Source organism: Drosophila kikkawai, chromosome X (assembly GCF_030179895.1).
Source record: "Drosophila kikkawai strain 14028-0561.14 chromosome X, DkikHiC1v2, whole genome shotgun sequence".
NCBI classification, from domain to species: Eukaryota; Metazoa; Arthropoda; class Insecta; order Diptera; family Drosophilidae; genus Drosophila; species Drosophila kikkawai.
Genome location: NC_091733.1, coordinates 27,098,983 through 27,122,312, shown reverse-complemented (window position 1 = coordinate 27,122,312; position 23,330 = coordinate 27,098,983). Strand labels below are relative to the sequence as shown.

Sequence of the window (23,330 nt, the reverse complement as noted above, 5' to 3'; positions counted from 1 at the left end):
ATAAACAAGAAGGCATCTTAAAATATCTGAATTTACAGTAAAAACAAAATTTAAAAAAATCATTAAAAATTAATGTAATAAGTTTTAAAATATTCTTTAATAATTTTAAAAATTAAATTCAATTTACTTTAATTTTTCGCAAACATAGATAGACATCTATTTTGACATGTAAAAATATAGAAAAAACATCGTACAAAATCGAAATTTACAGTAAAAACAAAATTAAAACATAGACTAGCTAATATAGCAACCTTTTCCAAGTTTCTCACCACAATCATTTTTCTCATTCCCATCTGTAGAATTTGTATATTACCTAATTATTAAATTTAAATAATTTATTTATAGATTTTTTTTATATTTCTTTAGTCTTAAATTTTCGTTTAATGTTTTCAAATATCGCCTTAATTATATTTTCAAGTGTAAAAACCTAGTTAGAAATTTTTGTAAAAACATCGACTAGCTGGTGTCACTACTTTTGCCACATTTTCCTAATTAAAGTCTTAAGCCTTGTTTTTAAACTTGATTTAAAAAAGCATTTTAAAATCACAGACCTGAACCGGGGTGTTAAAACTCGGTTGAAAACATTTATTATATATTTAATATATTTTTTAAAAATTTGGTTGGTTAAAATTTATTATTTAAAAATTTTAGTAAACTTTAAAAAATGAAAAACTGGTCAAAAAAAAGTTAATTCTGCCAAATTTAAAGGTTCTTAAAATATAAATACAGGTATTTAGTAGTTTTTAATAGTAAAATATTGGCATCAGTTTTTAAAATAACAATTACTTTTTAGACAGTAAAACTTTAGTTTTATGGAATCATATATAATCTCAAATCCTCTTCCTTTAAAAACAAAAGACTTAAGACACAAACTCATCAATTTTTGTTGTTGTTTTTTGTTGTTGTTTTATTGATTCAGATTCGTTCGGCAGTTATTTCGTTACAGTTTTCCCTTTAGAAACTTCCTAATCGTTCCACCAGCCAGCACCGCCACGAGAGCCACCACCATAGGCGCCACCAGCACCACCACGAGCTCCGCCATAGGCACCACCGGCACCGCCAGAAGCATGGTTCACTGTGTAATCGAATTCGGCGGGATTGCCCCAGGCATTGCCACCGGCACCGCCAGCGCCTCCCTGCCAGCCACCAGCTCCTCCAGCACCACCGGCTCCCTGCCAGCCACCAGCTCCTCCAGCACCGCCAGCTCCTTGCCAGCCGCCAGCTCCTCCAGCGCCACGTCCAGCTCCCTGCCAGCCGCCAGCTCCTCCAGCGCCACGTCCGGCTCCCTGCCAGCCACCAGCAGCGCCGCCACCATACGAGGCAGCACCACCGCCAAAGCCAGCACCGCCAGCTCCATAGGCACCGCCGCCACCGGCAGCACCACCGCCAATATGGACCTTGGTGTTGCCCTGCGACTGCGAGACATGGGAGATGAGGCCAGCTCCAATGGCAGGACGACCGCCGCCTCCACGTCCTCCTCCAGGCAGATAGCCACCGCCGGCACCACCGCCAGCACCGCCGCGGAAGCCACCGGCATTGGCCAGAGCCAAAGAAGCCAACAAGCAGACAAAGACCTGGAAGAGGAGTTACTTTCGATTAGCTTACGAAATCCTTTTGACATCCTGGCAAGCTCACCTTCATTCTGGCAATTGGGAGATTATTAGATTTGGGATTCTACACGAAGCTGAGTTCCAATGGTTTGTGATGTCTTCTTCCCCAGAAGCCTCTGAATTTATAGTGCAGATTCTACGGATCTTCCGAGGCTAATGATCGGAACCAAGAAGAAGACAACAAACAAAAAAATAATAATCATAACTACAAACTAAAATCAATTTTTGTTTTCAAGAAGCAAAACATTAATTTGCTCCGCTCAATCATTAGATTCTCTTACCCAAGCTGAACTCATCTTTATCTTTAGCCACTCGCTCTTCGCCTTTGTTTTCCTTGGCTTTAATTAAAAGCCCCCCAAAAAATTAATTGCAGATGCGAATCAATTAGTCTTCTTCGGAACGATTACCTTTGGGGGGTAGCGATGGCTTCATTGGTTCACACTTCGGACTTTAAAAGCTTAGCCAAGGGGAGGCAGTGCGTCCAGTCTGCCAACTGGTGGCCAGGTGGGCGAAGCACCACTCCTGGGCCACCTGGTTTTTGTTTTCTTTTGGATTTTTTTTTTGATTTTTTTGAAAGTGAACGAACCCTGTTATGCAATTGAAAATGCAGAAATGCAACTCATCAACTTGACAAGAGGCAAAGTGGAAGTCTTGCTGTGAATGGAAAATATTATGTATTTAAAATTTAAAATGGGGAAGGAAATCAGACGAGGACGAGGACTCGTGTGTTCTGCCTTCCCAAAAACCAAGCTGCAAATGATGATGAAAATGTGTGATTTTTCAGTCGTCTGCGTAGGAGTTTGGGGATTTTGTTAGGAGAAACCCCAAGACTCTGGCTTTATGATTTTTATGACATTTTTTGACTAAAGTAAAACTGAAATAAAAATTCAATAAAATTATAATAAAAACTGAATTTAATTTAAAGAAAATTATAATAAAAACTGAATTTAATTTAAAGAAAATAATAATAAAATCTGAAATAAAATTAAATTAAATAATAATTAAATCTGAATTTAAATAAAATAAAATAATAATAAAATCTGAATTTAAATTAAGAAAAATAATAAAAAAAAAAAATCTGAAATAAAATTAAATTTAAATTTAAATAAAATATAATAATAATAAAATCTGAATTTAAATTAAATTAAATAATAATAAATTCTAAATTCAAATAAAATTTAAACTAGCAAATATTTATAGAGGATAAACTTACGGAAACTAAACTTGGAACATCACAAAATATATTAATTTACATGAATATTGAATTAAATTTAAATTTAAATAATTTATTCAGAGCAAAAAAATTATTATTAATTTATTCTAAGAGGGCAGCCCAAAAGTAAATATTTATTTGGCATAAACTTGCAGAATTAATTATTATATATATAATATAATATAAATTAGAGAATTTACATTAATATTGAACTAAAATTTTAAGAATAAGACATGTTTTTTTTAGACCCTGGCAGGTTTTTAAAATTTGTATTTAGTTTACAAAGTCCTTTCTTGAGTGACTTAATTTTATTTATTTTGTTATATTTTTTATTTATTTATTTTAATTTTTAAAAATGTATTAAATGCCAATGAACTGAGTAACTTAATTCTATTTATTTTGTTTTATATATTTTTATTTATTTATTTTAATTTAAAAAACTAGAAACAGAGTCACTTAGGCCTTTAAAGGCATTGTTTTTAAAATTAAAAATATTATTTAAAGGAAAAAAATTTCGCCTTGAAAATATATAAATAATTAGGAGGAACATTTAGCTTTTTAATTATATGGTATATAAATATTATAAATATTATAATTTCGATAATTAATAATTTATAATTTATTCATAATTTTAGCAAAAAGCTTACCCCAATTAGTATTTATAATTTTAGGCTTGCAAATAATTTATCAATAATTTTCACTTGAATAATTTTTTAAAGGTTTCACATAATGTAATCAAATATAACACAATAATATCTCCGAGGAAGAGTTTAATTTATAAAAACTTATTACAAATTGGCTAATTACAAGCGAGGCTTGCCTTAATTTATATGATACATAATTTTAGCTAAAGGCTTGCAATAATTTTTATTAATAATTTTAGGCTTGCAATAATTTATGAATAATTTCAACCAAAGCCTGGCAATAACTTACCTATAGTTTTAAGTTGATTTATAATTTTAGGCTGGTCGTCCAGCAACTAACCACAATTACGGCTTTATAATTTAATTACAACCTGCAGTGCCGATGGACCGATAAAGTAAGCATTTCATGGATTGACCAGAGCTTAGCCATGGTAACTAACCGATGATGGAGTGCTTTTATCCATCTCTAATGGGACAAGTTGGTAGGAAAGCCACAGCTGGAGGAAATGAGAAGAGTGCGACTCTAATGTAGGGTATATTCATTCGTATTCAAAGTGGCTCTCTCTCTCTTTCTCTATTCTCTTTCACAGAGAAAGCCTCTCTCTCTCTCTCTCTGGGGGCCTTTCTTTGGCTCTGGAGAGAGACCGGCAGCTGATAATTTCGGGCCTTGGTAGTGCCGCTGCAGATTTGGCCAAATCATTCCGTTGCCAACGTTGTAACTGGCTGGAAAACGTGTTAGCCGGGTTGCCGTCGCGATTTTGTGCATTTCTTTTTCAAATGATAAATAGCCCTCGGTTTTTCGGTTGTTCGGTTGTTCGGTTCTTCCCAATCCTGATCCTAGACATACTCTCTAGACTTGGTGTTTTGTTTTTGTTTCCTGTTTTTTTAATGAAGTGTTTTTGAGAAATAATTAATTAATACAAAAAATAATAAAGTTTAAGGCTTAATATTGTGTGTCACAGCCAGAAAAAAAGGAATAAATTCAAAGAGTTACAAGGTGAGTCGAAAAAAAGAGTGTTCAAAAATATATATAATATATAATATAGTAAATATAATTTCCTAGCAAAAAAAGAGATTGCAAATTGATTTTTAAATTGAAATAGTTGGCAAATTATCCATGCCAGTGGCTTTATTAATTACAAGTTGATGATGATTCTGTTCAGAAATAGAAAATAATTTATATATTTATCAGCTGCTAGTTTTGTTTTCTATTTTTTGTTTTAACTTGATAAGTTAAGCATTAATTACAGTAAGACTGAAGCTCAATTTCTTGGCTCGCCATCTTTCTTCGTCTAGCAAACTGTTCATGGTCTATTAATTGGCAAAGCAGCTCATTTTCTTTTATAGATGCACATACTATACTATATATATATATTTTCTTTTTATGGCCTCGTGGGCCTCAAATTATATGTATTAAAAAATCTAAAAAAAAATTGCCTTGGCCAATGCCCTGCTACTATGAAAATTTCCTTGATTACAAATTGAAATTGAAACTGTGATTGGAGCCAAAAAGGCGGCTTTTTTGCTGGCAGAACAAAAGACTTAGGCAACGAACTCGACTTGACTGCGCTTGCGGTTTATGCAGGGGTGTAGGTGGAGCTGGAGCTGGAGCGCGATGTGGAATGATAGGTGACAACAAACGCAGCAGCAGCGTCTCGCATGTGCATTCAGCCGGATGACTTTCTCCCTGCCCCAGCTGCCGCCACAAGCTCGACTTCCACCTGCGATTCTAAGTGCCACCGCTAATAAGCCAACGGATTGTTATTTGCTGTTTTGTCGCTGCACTTGTCGTCGCTGGGCCGAGGGTAGCAAGGGGGTATGACGGGCTTTAAGCACAGGTCCGAAGGAAAATCTAAGGGAATTTTGTATAAAAAATCCAAAAAAATATTGGTTTAAGTGACAAATATTAAGGTAACCTTGTAGAAGAGGGAAATAATATAAATAAATATCAATTTATAAATTAAATAAATAAAATAATATAAATAAATATAAATAAAATAATTAAATAAATCAAAAAATATAAATAAATATTAATTTATGAATTAAATAAATAAAATAATAAAAATATACATAAATTAATTAATTAAATAAATCAAATAATATAAATAAATAAATTAAATTAATAAAATAATATAAATTGATTATTTAAAAGAAATAAAAATATATATATCAATACAAATAAATTAATTAAAAAAAAATTTTTTTTTAATATATAAATTAATTAATTAAAGTAAAACTGAAAAAGCTATTAACATACAAAAAAATTAAAAATTAAAATTTTTAATAATTTCAAACGATGTAAAATTAAAAAAATGGGTAAAATATTTTTTTTTTTTATATATTAAATTTAAAGAAAAAACATAACTAAGTCAAAAAGGTAATAATTTTAATTCGGAAAACGTTGTTAAGTTAATTTTAATTGTAATAATTATTTACCATTTAAAAAAAACTCAAATTTTTGTTAACTTTTGACATTAAATTTAGAAGGAATGGGCTAGCATTTTTTCTTAATTTTTTTTTTTTTTTAAATTAAAATTTTAAAAAATCATAACTATCCCAAAAATTCATTAATTCCAATTCGAAAAGCGTTGTTATTAAAGTTTTTATTAGTTTAAGAAATCTGCATACTTAATTTACCATTTTAAAAAAATCCAAATTTTGCCAATTGTTGAAAATTTGAACGATGTAACCCCTTATAAAAATTTGAAAAAATTGCTTAATTTTGTATTTCACCCAGACATGGCTAGATCGACTCGGCTGTTGATGCTGATCAAAAATATATATGATTTATAGGGTCGGAAATGACTCCTTCACTGCTTTTTAAACTTCTGACTGAAATTATAGGTTTTACCACTTTTGAAAACATTTGAATACTTGTATTTATTTAAATAATATTAAAATAATATTAAAATATTATTAAAAAAAATACAAATATATTATTAGTTATTAGGAATAACGAAATATATAAATAAATCTGTCTTAGAGATTTTATGGACTAAATCTAAATATAAATCCATGAAATTTCTATGGTTTAATGTAACGTATTTATTTGTAATTGAAATATTACCCATATATAGCTTCTATCTTCTGTATAAAACCAGTGTTTAGACCTTAACCATGGCCTAACCTTGCTCTTTAACCCTGAGCATCGAAGGGTCTAACCCCTTTGGCTATGCCACTTCAATTTGGGCGACTGCTCACTTGGAAACCCATGAGCCTCTGTGCCGGGTGGCTCCCGCATCCACTTGGAAATGATATTAATTGCCCCCACACACACAAACACACACACACCACACACACAAACACACACGCACACGCATACTGTAAAGTTTGCGGCACTTAGTTGACTTTCATTGTCTTTGCCGGCAACTTGGGACTTGCGGTGTCTTATTATGCGGCTGCCAGGTGTATTTTTTATACCACACACACACACACACACACACATGTGTGTGAGCTCCAGTTTAATCACACTTTTAACTCCGTTTCACATAATACTAATTTCATAATTTGCAACAACCGATGCGACGCACAACTGCATTCATTTTCACTTTTACCCAAGAGGCAACAACAATATCATACAAATAAATCTCTCGCCAGATCATTTTGCATAAATAAAAGGGGGTGGGTATGGGATAGTAGTACCTACATAGTAGTATAAGGTTCCATGGCTTCCCAGAATTCCCGTGTCCTAGGCGTTGACATGCCTGGAAGGCAAGCAGCAACAGCAGCTAGCGGATCATAATTGCTGGTTGTTAAAAGCATAGAAACCAGACAAGAAGCAGGAGAAGATTTGAGACTGGGGGAAGCACTGATGATCATCATCATCATCATCATAGTCATCGTCATGATGGTGTGTCAACCTTGTGTCGAGGGTATCATTACTTACCAGCGAACGATGGCGAAATAAACTTCAAGTGATCAATAAATAGTGGGAAAAGTAAAGATGGTATTACAAAAAGTCTTGGATAGATGATTACCATAGGTTTTTTCCTTTGAGAAATAAATTTTAAATTTTTTATAGAACTTTTTTCTTAAAGTTTTTTTTATAAAAGAGGGAGGTTCTTCAACGTTTCCTTTAAGAAATATTTTTTCTATAATTTTTAAAGCACTTTTTTCTTGAAGTTTTCTAAAAAAAAAACATACCCAGATTTGAGGTTCTTTAACTTTTCCTTTTTGAAATATTTTTTATAATTTTTAAAGCATTTTATTCATCAAGTTTTTCTTAAGAAAACATTCCCAGATTCAAGGTTCTTCAACTTTACCCTTAAGGGGGTCTTCTCATTCAAAAGCCGTTTTTTGGACCCTTTTAAAAAAAATTCTTATTTGAAAACGCAAAGAATAATTGAAAACTTTTTTTATTTATTGTATTCAAAAATGTTCAAAGTAACTAAAAAAGTTGTTCTTGCCTCGATACGAGGGTTGTTCAAAGAGTAATGAGACTTCAAACTTGGTGGTCGAAAAAAAAGGTGTCGTCCTGGCGGCCACGATTCAGGGTCTCCAGAGCGTCCGAAATGAAAAATAAAAACGGGGTTATAATCAGAATTGATGTCATTTTCGGGTGACGGAACAGATTTTTTTTTAAATTTTTTTAAACAAAATGGCGGCCTTTCAAAAAAAAAATTTCGATTTCGGGCTTTTTTTTTGTAGTTTAGTGTAAAAAAAAAATAGAAAAAAAATTTAAAAAAAAATCTGTTCCGTCACCCGAGAATGGTGACAATTCTGCGTCGACTCCACTTTGTTTCATGAAAATCGGTTCAGTTGAACTGGAGATATCATGGCCGCCAGTTCGAAAAACGTGGTTTCGAGATAAACGCGTTTGAAGTTTGAAAAAAGCTCATTTTGCGAAGAACTTGCTTCACAAAAAAGGCTGTATCTTCTAAAGTATTTCGAATTTCTAAAAATCCTTTTGGGGACATATACACACCATCCCAAGCTATAAATAAATGCAAAAAAAAAAAAAATCGAAAAAAAAAGTTGCCCAATGAGAAGACCCCCTTAAGAAATATTTTTATAATTTTCAAAGCCCTTTTTGCTTAAAGTTTGTCTTAAGAAAACATTACCAGATTCAAGGTTCTTCAACTTTACCTTTAAGAACTATTTTTTTATAATTTATTAAGAATTTTTTTCTTCAAGAAAAAGAGCATTCCCAGATTCGAGGTTCCTCAAGCCTTGGCCCTCGCCTTGATGTTGTCGCTGGCTTGACTTTGCGGCTGGCAGTTGTGCATCTTGGTGTCTTGTGTCTTGTGCCGTGTATCTTGTATCTTGTATCTGCTGTCGGCAAATGAAATAGCACGTACCATATAATCAGAGGCAGAGCTTGTCGGCAACCCAAAAACTGGGAAAATCCAGAGCCAGCAAATCCAGCAAACGGCAACCGCAACAAATCAGTGACTTTGTCGTCTGTCTAAGAATGAAAGTTGCCAGAGCAAAAAAACAAAGTTACTAAGCACAATACTAGACCCCTGAGGGTCTTTTGTCACCATGAAAATTATTATATCTATTGCTTACCTCTCATTTTCCACCTCACAATTATGATAATTATCAATGGGTAGCTGCACTTTTCACACTTTCCATGCGCCCCGGCCATCCCATTTGTCACAGAAATTATGCATAAATTTCCTCCGGCTGCTCGCTTTCGAATTGGAATCGCTTAGACGAGGTCTCTACCGTCTTTTGATCTTTTGTTACACTTCCAGCCAATTTCGATTCTATGGGCCCCATTGTCAACCCTTCACCTTTTGGCCCAACTCCAAAGGGGGCATAAAGCCAAATTGTCATAAGCCTCATAAATTTCCAGAGAGGCAACAATCAGGCGGGGCAAATCGATGACAACAAAAATATAATAAATATTGTGGGACATTTATAAACAAATTTTTGTGGGTTTCTTTTTGTTGGCTGGAAAGTGAAACCATCGCTTAATAAATAAGCCCCCCCAAACAAATGTTTTTTGAACTCAAAACTCCAACTTGAAAACTTCAAAATCTTAACTTGAAACGCACCATAACTTTCAAACGCATTTCGATGCCACATATAAGGCGATTAGCCACAGATTTTCGGCATACAGTTATCAGAAATTATACAATTTATATAACACTTGTAGCTGGAGTTTTGATACGTAAGTTAATCGGATTCAAAAGCAATTTAACCAGGCATCAAAATCTGAAACGGATTTCCCTCTTTGATGTACTCTATAAGCTGTGGGAAAAGTTGAGTTGGCTGCTTATAATTAAATCATTTCTATGAATTTTCAAGAGATTATTGATATATTTTTAAAGGAAAATATAGTTTAATTTATTTTTTTAAATTTTCTAGTTTAATTTTTAGCATTTTCTTTTATTTCAAACTCAAATTAAGAAACTTTTCCTTCAAGAAATATTTTTTTATAATTTTTAAAGCATTATAAAAATTTTAAAAAATTTTTTAAAATTTGTATTTCCTTCAGGAAATATTTTTTTATAATTTTTACAGCATTATAAAAATTTTTTAAAAATATTTCTTGAAGGAAAAGTTTCTTAATTTGAGTTTGAAATAAAATTCTTCAAGTTTTTCTTTAAGAAATAATTTTTTATAATTATTAAACCACTTAATTTAAATTTTAATTAAATTTGGGAAGTCTTGCTTATAATTAAATAATTTTTACAAGTTTTCTAGATTTTTATTTTTATATTTTTTCACTGATCAAAAGTTTGGGCCAGAACTTTGATATGTTTTTAGATTATTTATATAGATTTGATTAATTTTTTGTAATTTTCTCACCTATTTATAATATTTAAAATAAAACCCAAATTAATTTGCATTTTAATTGAATGCTCTCCTGACCCAGAATATTCCTTTTAAGAAGGAGATTCATCACTGTCTGTCTTTTTCGAGAAAAAACAAATCTTAAAACCGTTGCTTACCAAGGAGTAGACTTTATAATTCCATATTTATCCTGCTTTTTCTTCCATTTTCTATGTAAATAAATAAATATAAATAATAAACAATTGTATAAGCAGACAGGGTAAATTAAAACTTGGCAGATTAAAGGGGCTATATGTTTAGAGTCGTGACAGGCAATTCACCTCTCTCTCTCTGTCTTCAAGTGCCTAATCCAGCTTTTCATTTGTGCACTGGATTCGAATGACCTTTTGTACGGGAAAAATGTTGGAGAAGGTGGATGGACGGACGGACGGACGGACGGACGCTGGTAGCAGGTAGTCGGAAAAGCCTGGCCAAGACAACCTGTCACATCTCAATTGGCGCTTGACCAGCGACGAGGCCGAGACAGAGACCAAGACCAAGACCAAGACCGAAGTTGAGGTAGGAGGCTGAGGCAGGAGGCTGAGGCAGGAGGCTCTTGACTTGGCCGTGAGTGTTTGCCGTTTGTGCAGTTAGTTGACTTGGCTGTCGTGCGTTTTACCAATTTACACTGGGAATAAATAAAATAAATAAACAATAAAAAAAATAAATGAATAAAAAATAAATAAATAAATAAAGTAATGAGTAAAATAAAGCATTAAAATAAATATTAAATTAAAATAAATGCTAAATTATAAGAAATTAAAATAAATAATAAATTAAAATACGTTACACTGGGAATAAATAAAATAAATAAATTTAAAAAAATATATATATGTTAGATAATTTCTATGATATGTATTTTATATAAATTTATATATTTTATATATTATATTTATAAATTTATATACATATTTTATATATAAAAACCCAAAATAAATTTAAGAAATTAATCACCTAAATATTTATAAGAAAAGTCTATGAATTCAAGCTTAAATCAAATATTGCTTAAAATATAAACCTTTACAAAATTCCTAAAATTATATGATATCTATATTTGATTTTATATTTTTTTTAACATATTTTTTAAGTGCAAATGTATTATTTTTTTGTAATTTTTTAAGTGTTTAATGGAGTTGCCATAGCCACTGGCCATCGATACGCCTGATAGTCGTTGATGTTGCCTATGTCTATGTTGCAGATGTTGCAGATGTTGCTGCTGATGTTGCCAATGCTGCTGCTGGCCATGTTATCGCTGTTGTTGCCACTGATTGGCGCCGTTGTTGCCACGCCTCCGGCTGTAATCGCCTATGTGGCTGTTGCAATTTTGCACCTCGGGCTTATATAAATAGAGAAATAAACATGGATTATCAGTTTTCGGGGGGAACTGCCAAAAAAAGAAATGCTCTTTGTTTTGCCTGTTTTTATTTTTTTGTATTTTTTTGTGGCACTTTAATGACTGCAAATGAGAAAAAGAAATGGCAAAATATTGGGGCTTGTCATTATGATTGTTGTGACAAACGAAACAAAAGGCAGATGTTACACCATATACATACATCTATGTTATGTTATATGCGGAATCGTGCATAAATAATGATGAATCGCCGAGATATTGATTGATTGTCTTGGTGACTTCCGCATCGGGTCACAACCTGAGCCAGTTTCCGGCTCCTGATGTGGATGTTTGCTGCCGCCGTCGCCGCCGGTTTCTGGTTAAAGTTGCTGGCCATGGCCAAATGCGGATCACGACCAGTTTGTTGGCCGACCAGCGTGCTTGCCATCACTTCACTCTCGTTTCGGCTTTTACTTTTTTTTCGGCTTCCCAATGACTCGCACATGACTTCACTTTTACCACAGTTTTTTTTTATTTTTTTGGGTTCGTCATGGGTCGCCGATATAACCCCTTTTTTCGATGGGAAATATTATATTTATGAGGAAAAATCTAAGATAATTTTGGGTAAAATAAATTAAGTAAGAATCTAGAAATATTTAATGGAATTTTTATAAATTTGGAATATTTTTTAGAACAAAATTTGTTGTTAAATAAAACTTGAAGAAGGTAAAGAGCTTTCCAATGGGAAATATTATATTTATTGGGAAATAATATGCAGAATATTTATTACAAAATTTAAGTTAAAAATAAGCAATAATTATTAGAATTTAAAAGAGTTTATTTTTGATATTTTTAATATTTATTTTAGATTAAAATTTATTGCTAATCAGAACTTGAAGCTGCTAAAAGGGCTTTCCGTTGGGAAATATTATATTTATGGGGAAATATCATAGACAATTTTATGTAAAAAAAATCTAGCTAAATTTAAAAGAATTTAAAGGAGCTTTTTTTTATTTTTTAAATATTTTTTAAATCAAAACTTGTTATCTATTAGAGCTTAAAGAAGGTAAAACCTATTTTTTTTGCATTTTAAAATTTTCCCATAATTATATTTTACTTTATTTTTTATTTAAAATATTTTTTGTTAATAAAAAATTATTTAAAATATATTTTTTTAATTATTTAAATTGTTTTAAGATTATAATCCTATATAAAAACCTTGCCAAAAATTGAATTTTCCCCTCCACCCCATCGAATGGTTTTTCTTAATAGCAACAAATAACAAATAATGACAACATTATACTATTTCTTTTTCAACACCTCAGTTAGATCATATTTAAATTATAATTGCTGGCCAGCTTCTCACAAAATCGTCATTAAAAAAGCACACGCACAAAAGCCAAGCATTTTTTAATGACATAATTAGGCGTTGTTTTGGAAAGGTGTTGCTCTCGAGACAAAAAAATATAAAGGGTAAACTGGCTGTTTGGGTTTTGGTTTTTCTTTCCAGCAGCAGCAGCAGCAGGTCACCGCCCAGCCTGATTGATTTGACCCGTGAACCCCAACGACTTTCACCCAATGCAACTGGCGTGATCTCAGCGATTTTCAGATCCAAATCCCTGCCCTAACCAGCCGGTATGTGCATATTTATGATCATTCCCTGAAGTTTGGAATTACCGAAACGCATTCCGTGCCACACCGAGAGATGTCTGGGATTATTGCAGTCCAATGGTTATGCCAATGGATGATGAGAGATGATGTCATCTGCCAGCCAGAGGCAATGGGGATCTTGGGTCGGTGGGAGCTAAGAGCTGAGAGCTGAGAGCTGGATTGGGAGCATCTTAGCACTGGCGGCATTTTTTTGTTTTTGCGAAATCAATTTTCGGTTAATTATGTAACTGTTAGCTGGCGAAAGACAGACATCCATCCATCCACCTGACCATCAATCAGGCGATCAGGGCCCCCGTCATTAGCTGGCATTTCATCGTCTTGGTTTCAATATATCTACACATATTTCCAGCAAGGTTGTAGTTAAAGGTACCTGAAAGTTAGATCTTCTCCAGCTTTAAGCCAAGATCACACCTACCAGGAGCTAGTAGCTGGTTACCAGCAACGGCGTCCATTTGAATCGCAGTGGATGGCGCGAGAGTGCATTCAACTGGCTTCCCCAACGGAGGAGGCCACTTGTTAGCCAGGTTTATTGTGGATCCATTAGTCCGGGGCCATTTGACTTCATTTGATTTCGAGAGCACATAGCATAGGCGAGATTGCAAAAGCTCCAACTGCTCTTGGGGGGGTTCATTGACAATGGTCAGGCAAGTCATTTGGGAAAATTGATTTGCAGTCATAGCTTTTCCTACTCCTCCTCCTCTGGTATTCTCCGTTAGCCCCCCAAATTGCGGGAAAAGTGTATAAGAATCTATGAAAAAAACTGCAACTTCATCTGTGATTTCCCGCAATTCCCACTGATGAGTGCCAGATTGCCAGGTTTTTTTGCTGTGAAAAGAATTTCCAAATCAACTGGCGGAGTTCTAGGCTTTTCATCTTGCAAAAAGCGGGGAAAATATGGAGAAAAACAAATTGATTTATAATTTTGATTGATCCTGCTAACATCTAATAATTATTTATAGTGGGTTGTACATTAATTATACTTAACATAAAGCCATAAAAGTCTTAAATAAAACTAATTAATTCTTAAGACTGGAATTTTTATTTATATTTCTCCTTTAAAGTTACACAAAAAGTGATTTAGTTTTGAAAAGGAAGAGGAAAAGATCCTTAAAACTCATAAATTTATATTATTAAAATTTTTTTTAACTTTACCAACTTTTTAAAACAAGTTTTAATTCTAAATATATTTTTTTTAATTTTAAATTAGCTTTTCTAATTATTGTTTTACCTTTTCTTTCAGCATTTTTAAATATAGCTTTAATTTTTAATATTTAAAGTATTTGTTTCTTTAATATGTTTATTACCTTTTCTTATTATTTTTCACTAATTTTCAATTTAAAAAGAATTTGTTTGTTTAAAAAATCTTGTTTAAATTATAAACTTATCTTAAGTCCAATTTTTATGACTAAAATCCCTTAAAAGATAATGTAAGTGTATCTGAGACACTCAAAAAATATATAAAAAATAATACAAATAATATTTAAACAATAAAATATATTTAAAATTTTTTAAATAATATACAATTATAATAAAAACACTTTAAAAATATATAAAAAATTATAAAAATAATATTTAAATAAATAAAATATATTAAAAAATATAAATAAATAAATAAATAAATAAAATAATGAAAAAACATAATATATAAATTATAAAATGTATAGAAAAAATATATAAACAATAAAATGTATAAAAAATTTTGTTAAATACACAAATATAATAAAAACATATTAAAAATATATATAAATATATTAAAAAAATAAAAATAGTAAAGAAATATAATAAAATAATATAAAATTAAAAAAATATATATACAAAAAAAAAATAAAAATAATATACAAATCTAATAAAAAACTAATAATTAATAAATAATAATATTTGAAAGACACACGCTAAAACTGAATTTAACGAGTTATATTTAAACTCTAATTTATAGTTAGATATTCCCCGGAATGCCGTTCAATTGTATTTTCTAGAGCAATTTCCTTTCGGTTAGGGCGATTGGCAATGCTCTCACCCAACCTTCAAAGACATCGCTCAAAGAGCCACAATAAACCGAAAAAAAAATAACAAATTAATTTCACTTTCTTTGCAGTAAGCTGCCCCGTCTTTTGTTGTATTTTTTGTTGCTTTACCTGGTGTCTTTTTCTTTTTGTATTTTACCATTGTTGCTGCTGCAGCAGCGACAAGCCCGACTTCAGGTTTATTGACTGCGTTGTCTGTGCAATTAACCATATTTTTTTTACTCTTGTTTGCGCCTGAATGGGCAGTGGGAGGCGGCAGGTGGGGCTGGCAAGGTGGGACAGGTGGCAGTGGAGCATAAACGCCAGCTTTTGATGCTTGCCATGGCCCAATGCACCGCAGGGCGGCAACAGGCTGCAGGTTGCAGGTTGCACAGCTGACACTGACATCGACACAGAGCCGCGTCTTGTGGGCCACATATTTTCCACCCAGCAATTAGGGAGTGGCCGTAATTGCACTCTCCAAATGAAATTAATATTTTTGGTTTGGTTTTTTCTTTTATTTTTTTGGTTTTGTGTTGTGTTGTGTTTTTCTCAGGGAACGTAACAGTTGTATTTTTACATTTCAAAATTCATAAAATAAGAGTTTTTTCTAATTTCTATATAGAAAACAAATTGAATTTAATTCTTATTATTAATTTCTTAATTTTTTTTAAATTTTTATATACAAGTCGTTTCATAATTGTTTTTTTTTTTCAATTTTTAAAATAATATTTGAAAAAATAAGAGTATTTTCTTATTATATAGAAAACAAATTGAATTTAATTCTTATTATTATTATAATTATTTTATTTTTTTTTTACATACAAGTCGATTCATAACTGGTTTTATTTTCAAATTTTTAAAATAATATTTAAAAAAAAAGAAAGAATATTTTCTAATTTCTAGAAAACAAATTGAATTTAATTCTTATTATTAATATTTTTTTTAATTTTTATATACAAGTCGTTTCATAACTGTTTTTTAATAATATTTGAAATGAAAATGAAATGTTCAAATAAAAAATTAAATCGTAATGACTTTTCATTTTTTTATTTTAATATTTTATTTAATATTTAAAAAAAAAAGAGTATTTTCTAATTTCTATCTAGAAAACAAATTGAATTTAATTCTTATTATTAATATTTTTTTTAATTTTTATAAACAAGTCGTTCCATAACTGTTTTTTTTTTTAAATAATATTTGAAATAAAAATGAAATGTTCAAATAAAAAATTAAATCGTAATGACTTTTCATTTTTTTATTTTCAATTTAATAATAAAAATTGAAAAATAACTGTTATTTTCAATTTTTTGAAATAAAAATTGGAGAATAATTTTATTATTTTCCATTATTATTTTAAAAACTAAGAAAAGAGAAACTATTTTAAACCATTTTTATATAAAATTAAAAAATAATAATTATTCAACATTTTTTTTTATAAAAACTTATAATTTTTTTTTTAAACTTCTTCAAAAATTATGATATAGCTAAACATTTCATATTTCCAGCTCAATTTTTGTGGTAGTAACTTATATTTAACTCAAAACTCTTAATTGTAATCCCTGGTTTTTCTCTGTGTTCTGCCTACAGTGCGTTTCAAAACTAATGATTTCCTATAAGCTATATTCAATTTATATCAATTAATACCTTTTAAGGAATGAGAGGTCAATGGTCAGTCTAGGTGGTTGAAATGATGGTAGTGTTTTCTCCTAACATATATCACAACATGGATCCATGTAAAGCCTTCTCAAATAATTGTGTTTTAATAATAATTATATATACTGCGATTTTCTTACATATTTTTAAGCTGTTAAAGTATCTAGAAAAAGTTTAGCTGAAGTAAAGTTCAAATCTGATTTGGGAAAATGTTTTTAAAGGGCAGGAAAATTTCCCATAAATACCCAAGCCTTTTCAAATTATAACGCGATTTTCTTAGATTTTTTTTAGGCTGTTAAAATTTCTAGGAAAAGTTTAACTTAAGTGACTAATTCCCAGTTCAAATCTGATTTGGGGAAATGTCTTTAAAGGGCAGGAAAATGTCCCATTAAGTGGGTTTTTAAATCCTGGAAAATATTCTGAAAATACCCAAGCCTAGTAAGGGAAATTTCCTATAAATTCCCAAGCCTAGTAAGTTGGCTATATATTTTTTAAACTTTTAACTTATTCAAAATACAAATCTAATAATGGGAAATATATTTTTTAAAGAAGCTACAAAAATAACCCATAATAACCCAAGTTTTTTTAGGTTTTGGTGTCCTATCAAACAGGTACATTAGGCTGTCCCTTTGCTGTCTTGTTCTTTAGAAACTCACTGAGAAAAACAAATACTGATTGGCCAGCTTCTTGGAATCGTTCAAACAGCCTCTTCCTGGCTCAGGAATACCTAATTTGCAATGTACCCTCCCTCCTCCCTCCCTTGCCTCCTTTTATCTATTATCACAGATCTAGCAAGTCCTCCGGCTGCCTCCCCAACAATTCCCTGGCCAACTTTGGTCCCAGCCATTGTTCTGCGGAGCACGCCCTGCGCGTCTCCACAAGCTCAGCCACCTCGCGCTCTATCAACTCTCGCAGTCGTATCAGTTGCTGGCCAAACTCAGTGGGGCAACTAAGCCGAATCCAAGTGTCCAGGCAGAGTTGCGAGTACCCAGAGTTGTGCGAATTCAAAGAGAATTCTTTGCCCGCCGCCAGAGCCACTGTGAGGCTACTAACCAGGGTAGTGTGCTCTAGCGTGGAGAAGTGGCCGCCAGCTGTGAGTTTCTTCTCAACAAACAGAACCCAATCGTTGGGCAGGGATTTTAGTTTCCTGTTGCGCAGCAAACAAGAGCTGCGCGATATCTGCATGAACGAATCCCCATCACTCAGCAGCTGTCCCCTCTTGTCTCTATCAATGTAAGCCAACTTGGGATAGAGGCCGGCGGTAAGAGCCAAACGGATCATGTTATGGTCCTCGTCAAAGGAGCTAACCAAACTTTCAGTGGCCGCAGTGAGTTGAAACATTCTTAGCACCGATTCGCGTAGACTGCGCACTGCCGAGATAAACATCTCCATGGAGTGCCGGCACACATAGTTATCCTCACAAAACCTGGCTATCTTGTGGCGTTGCAAGCTGTTAAAGTCCTTGTACAACTTTAAAATGGCCAGTGAATCGCTCATGGTGCTGCCCACAAACTGATCCCGTGAGTTTAGGGCGGCCAACTTCTGGTTTCGATCAGCATTGGCGGGTAGGACAAAGGGTTCACTCACCGAATGATAGGCTGCTATGATAACAGCGCTGCCCAGGCATCTAAAGTACAGGGAATAGATGAGAAACTTGCCTAGTTGTACACCCAAAGGTAGCTCTGCTATGAGGCGGCCCAGGGGGGTAATCTTCTCTGTTTCCTCAAGGATTCCTAGTTTCTGTAACCTCGAACAGGCCAGCAAAACAGCCTCCGGTTGTGGCGGATCCAAGGCTAGGGACAAAAATCTGGCTATCTTTTGCTGTGGAGCCACCACCTTGGTCATCAGACAGATTTCATCCAAAGTGCGACGCCTAATCTCCGGTATGGGATACTGACTCATCTGGTTAAAGCGTTGACTGCTATAGAGGCGATAGCAAATGCCATGACACAAGCGTCCTGCTCTTCCAGCCCTTTGCTGGGCATCTGCTTGGGAGATCCAAGCAGTGCACAACTGCGAGGCATCTGTGGTGGCATCATAGGTATTCATCTTGGCGCGACCCGTATCGATGACAAACAGCAAATCGGGAATGGTGATTGAGGTCTGGCCTACATTTGTGCTCAATATGACCTTTAGTTGCTCATCGTAAATGTGGAACACCTTGCGCATCTCATGGCTATCCAACTGGCTGTGCATCATTAGAACCTTGATCTTATCCTGTGGCAGGCAAGACTCCAGTCGCTCCATTTGCGTGACCATGTCAGAGTAGCCAGCAACGTACACAATCACGGCACCCTTTTGCCCTGATCTTATCAGCACTTCCACCAGGGAAACTAGCAGGTTAGAGTCTATTTGTGGATCTGATTCGTTGCGTTTGTGTTCGTAGGCAGCCAGCAGTTCATGATCCTCTTCATAGCCCGTGATCTCGCCCAGATATTCCTCCATTTCCCAAGTCAAATAGGCAGTTTCTCGCAGAATATCCTCCAAGTGCCAGGTTGTTACACTAAAGCTTCGACCCTCCACATCTATAACCATAGCCTGGCCAAAGTATGAGGACAAGGCATCCAGATCCATGGTGGCTGACATCAAAACCAGTCGAAGATTTGGATTGCCCTCTAGAGCCAGCTTGGTGGCAAGCAATAAGAAATCCGTATCTAAATCCCTCTCGTGGACTTCGTCAATGATAAGGTGTGTGGTATGCCTAAAGAAGGACTTGCCCTCCATGGCCAGGACACGGAGGAGACAGCCACTGGTGGTTAGGGTGAGCACGGTGTTTTTGCTGCACTTTTCTAAGGGAAGGATGGAGGGAGAGGTGGTTAAAACGTGTCTAGTGATGTTTAGAAACCCAAACTTACTGATCATCCTGATTTGGTAACCCACAGTGGAGCCCAGCATCTCGCCCCGCTCATGGGCTATGCGCTCGGAAACAGTTGTGGCTGCTATGCGACGCGGCTGACTGACAACAATTTTCACAGGTAAGCGATGCTGGGCAGCAGATTCCAAGATGTATTGGGGAACCTGTGTGGATTTCCCGGAGCCAGTGGCTCCTTGGATAATCACAACCTAAAGAGGAAGAGAAAGCAGCTAAAGCAAAGCCATACCTGGCCAGTATGATCCCCCTTACCCGCTCGCTCTGCATGGCTTTCAGTATCCTCGTTCGGTGTCCATAGATGGGCAGATTCCGGCGATCCTCCATCATCGAACTATGGGGTTGGCGCTGCTGCTCTGGAGGCACCAGCTTCTGACCAATCAGGCCAAAGTTGCTGGGTCTTCCAACCTGGTGATGGCTTCTACGTTCGGTGAAGTTGCGCCTTTGGCTGCTGGCCTGAAGCATACGCTCCACTTGCGGCTGAGCCTGCTTAAGCAACTCCATCACCTGCGTGCTAATCCAAAGACGTGCCCCGCTTAGATGCTCCTGGGTATTCAGGGACCCTTGCGGACGCGTCATAGTGAGCACTCGCTCGTTGACGGGTCCCTTGCTGGCCGTCTTTAGGCCCATGGACAGGGCCATGAAGTGCACCTGGCTGCGTTCCGCCTTGGACAAGTTAAACAATTGACGCTCGTGCTCGCCGCTAAGCTTGAAATCGGTGACCAGCTGGCGCAGCGTCTTTACAACCTGCGAGGTGAGCGCCGGTTCGGCTTTAGCGGGTTCAGTTTTTCGGGTTTTCGGGCGTTCCGGAGGAGGTGCTCCTCCATTCTTTAGTTTGTGCCTGCGACGGCGGCCTTTAGTAGCACTGGTACTTTTGTCTGCCATTGTAAGTTATTTATGATTTTGGTTTACAGAGCAGTTTTTCCCGAGTTTTCCAAATGCTCGCCTTTGACTAGTGTGACCATACAGAGTTTGGGCAAAAATACCCTAAAAAACGGCATGGCATGCTATCCCCCTCATTTTCGTTTCAAGATTAAACAGGATTTCTGGCTTAAAAAAACTAGGATTTTCAGTATTCAGGAGCTGCTCAGTGTCCATAGTGAAGAACCCACTTGTTCTCCCTGCTCCCCAACTGCTCCTCCTACTGTAAACCCACCACACAGAAAAGTAGAGACTAGTTTCAGCTTTAAACGTTTATTTGGCCTTAGTGGGCTTTTGCTGCTCCTCCTCTTCACTCTCATCATCCTCCTCCTCCTCTTCCGCCTCGGAATCAAACTCCGAGTCATCATCATCCTCCTCCTCCTCATCGTCAAACTCCTCGTCATCCTCCTCGGCCAAATTCAGCTGCTTAATCTTGTCCAGCAGCTCATCGCGCGTGTGTGCCACCCGCTTGGCCTTCTCCTGGGCCTCCAGCTCCTGCTCATCCACCTGCTCCTGCTTCTTGCCCTTTTGCATGTAGCGCAGAAAGGCGCGACGCTTGCGCTCCGAAAAAGACTTGATCAGGCGATCCATTTCCACCTGAAGTTGCTGCTCCTCGCGTGGCGTTGGCCCGGGAGCCTCAATGGACACCTCGTCGGCGGACTTGAGGCACTTGGCACAGCACTTGGCCTTGACGGCACAATCCTTGCAGATGACATGGTAAGCCTTGCGCACCGTACGCTGATGGCAGTGGGCACAGGTCTTGGCCTGGGTCAGTGGCTTGTACTTTTTGTACTTGATCTTCCATTCGATTTGCTCCTTGCAACGCTGGCACACGGTGGACACGTGCATGGCATTGAGACGGATCTGTTGGGGCGTCTTGTCGTGCAGATCGTTCTTGAAGACGAAGCGATTTTTGTGTTTCTGGGCACGTGTGCGGCTCACATTGCCGCGCTGGCTGCTCATCTTTGTACTAGTTGGGTTCTGAAAGGGGTCAGTGGTTAGCTAGGACACTAGGCTGTACGTAAATGACTTGTTTTGTTATATTTACCTGCTTTAACTAGGCTAATTTTGATCACAGACAAAAGATGTTTTTACGTTTTACGTTTTTTAATTTACAAGTAGATCAAGTGTGACCGCGCTGTGTTTAGAATAAAATGCCAACAGATTGGCAGCTCTGCTGGCTTTTAGCGCGGACTCGAACAAAAGCAATCGATAACTTGGTTTGAAACCCCGCTAATCAGCTGTTAGTCTCCAACCAAGTTGGCAGCCCTGTTGCAATTGTGGTGGAAATAAAATTTCAAAATGTCTTTGTTTATGTTTTGCTTGCAGAATTCCGTTGGATTTTCCTGCCCCATGTCGCCATGCGCGACCTCAAGCAGCGCCTCTTTGATCTGCTGCGCTCCGGCGGCAACAATAACAATAACAACAACGGCAACAGCAGCAACTCCAGTCACAGCAACAGCCACCACCACCATCACACACAACATCACGTGCCGCCGGCGCCCGCCCACAAACCCAAAAAACTGCACGAATACACCGCCGCCGACTGCAATGCGGCCTTCCTGCGCAAGTACCATGACCTTAGCATCAGCCGGGATCGGGAGCTGGACCGGGAAAGGAATCGCGAACGGGACCGAGAGCGAGAGCGTGCTGCGCCGGGCAATGTGATCTATTTCAATGAGAACCTGTCCATGGCCAGCAAGTACAGTCTTCGGCCCTTTCCCCTCACCCGCTATCCCTCGTGTCCGTTGAGCAGCTTTGGTGCTTCCCAAGGAGGCGGTAACGAGGGCAGTGCCGGCAGCAGCCTTGGCGAGGATGATGATGACGACGACGAGGAGGAGGAGGCACAGGAGACCGAATACTTTTGCTCTGATGAGGATCACAGCAGTCACACTCGAACTTTAAAGCTGCGACATCAGCACGAAATGGACATGGCCGCTGAGCGGGAGGAGCACGATGACGACCAGGACGATGACGATCCGGCCGAATCGCAGCTGGACTCTTTTTGCACTCTATGCACCTCCACGTTCAGCTACAACAAGTGCTGTCGCTTCTGCGAGAATTCGCTGTGCGGCTCCAAATGCAACTCGGAGCGGGGATCGCATGCCAGCCGGATGAGTCGCATCAGTCAGATCAGCAGGAATATGAATGTGGCGGATCAGGAGCAGCAGCAGCAGCAGCATCACAGATTCGGAGGCAGCATGCGGATGCTGGCCAATCATCATCAGCCGGCGGCCATTCGGTGAGTAACTTGCTCAAGAAGCTTTCTTCAAAATTTTAAAATGTATAGAAATAAGTGGGGGGATCAAGTTCTAATGTCCTTAAGATTATTTATAGTCTTCATTTTTAGCAAGAAAGCTGAAAAACTCTGAATTATTGAGAGTTTTCGGGGAAGTTTATCATTTTTCCTATGTTTTTTCTTACTTTTGAGCTTTAAAGAGGCTTTAATGCTGAAATTTCATCTCAAACGAGACTTTTATGTCAATTTTCTAGATTGTATTATTATTATTATTTATTTTTTATATATATTTTTTATAAACAAGAGAGATGCATCAAGGTCCAGATTACCCTTACAGGGTATCCTAATTTCAATCAAAAGCTAATAAAACAGTGAAAGGACTCATTTCCGATCC

General features: G+C 35.9%; 4 protein-coding genes across 5 annotated transcripts in view; 1 reads left to right on the top strand and 3 right to left on the bottom strand.

Moving 5' to 3' along the window:
* Positions 1 to 948: 948 nt before the first annotated feature.
* On the bottom strand, positions 949 to 12,025 carry LOC108082903 (uncharacterized). The gene is given in 5 exon segments (XM_041775063.2): positions 949 to 1,574; positions 1,636 to 1,650; positions 1,653 to 1,763; positions 11,394 to 11,552; positions 11,897 to 12,025. Coding segments are annotated over 5 exon segments (1,023 nt in total). The 3' UTR covers positions 949 to 965.
* Positions 12,026 to 16,649: 4,624 nt separating this feature from the next.
* On the bottom strand, positions 16,650 to 20,733 carry LOC108082932 (3'-5' RNA helicase YTHDC2). The gene is made up of 3 exons (XM_017178536.3): positions 20,032 to 20,733; positions 19,763 to 19,970; positions 16,650 to 19,696 (listed from the first exon to the last, which is right to left on the bottom strand). Exons 1-3 carry the CDS (start codon positions 20,659 to 20,661, stop codon positions 17,688 to 17,690), a joined length of 2,847 nt encoding a protein of 948 aa, XP_017034025.1. The 5' UTR covers positions 20,662 to 20,733; the 3' UTR covers positions 16,650 to 17,687.
* Positions 20,734 to 20,955: 222 nt separating this feature from the next.
* Positions 20,956 to 21,856, bottom strand: LOC108082933 (uncharacterized protein C9orf85 homolog). Its single transcript, XM_017178537.2, has 2 exons — positions 21,746 to 21,856; positions 20,956 to 21,678 (listed from the first exon to the last, which is right to left on the bottom strand). The coding sequence occupies exon 2, from the start codon at positions 21,658 to 21,660 to the stop codon at positions 20,971 to 20,973; it is 690 nt and encodes a 229-aa protein (XP_017034026.1). The 5' UTR covers positions 21,661 to 21,678; positions 21,746 to 21,856; the 3' UTR covers positions 20,956 to 20,970.
* A 113-nt stretch (positions 21,857 to 21,969) lies between these two features.
* Positions 21,970 to 23,330, top strand: part of f (espin protein forked) — a 40,725-nt gene continuing 39,364 nt past the window's right edge. The window contains exon 1 of one of the 2 annotated variants that reach the window (XM_070287886.1): positions 21,970 to 22,939. In XM_070287886.1, coding sequence (XP_070143987.1) covers positions 22,059 to 22,939 — 881 coding nt within the window. In that variant the 5' untranslated portion in view covers positions 21,970 to 22,058. The remainder of the gene's footprint in view (positions 22,940 to 23,330) is intronic. The other variant, XM_017178526.3, reaches the window with a different exon arrangement.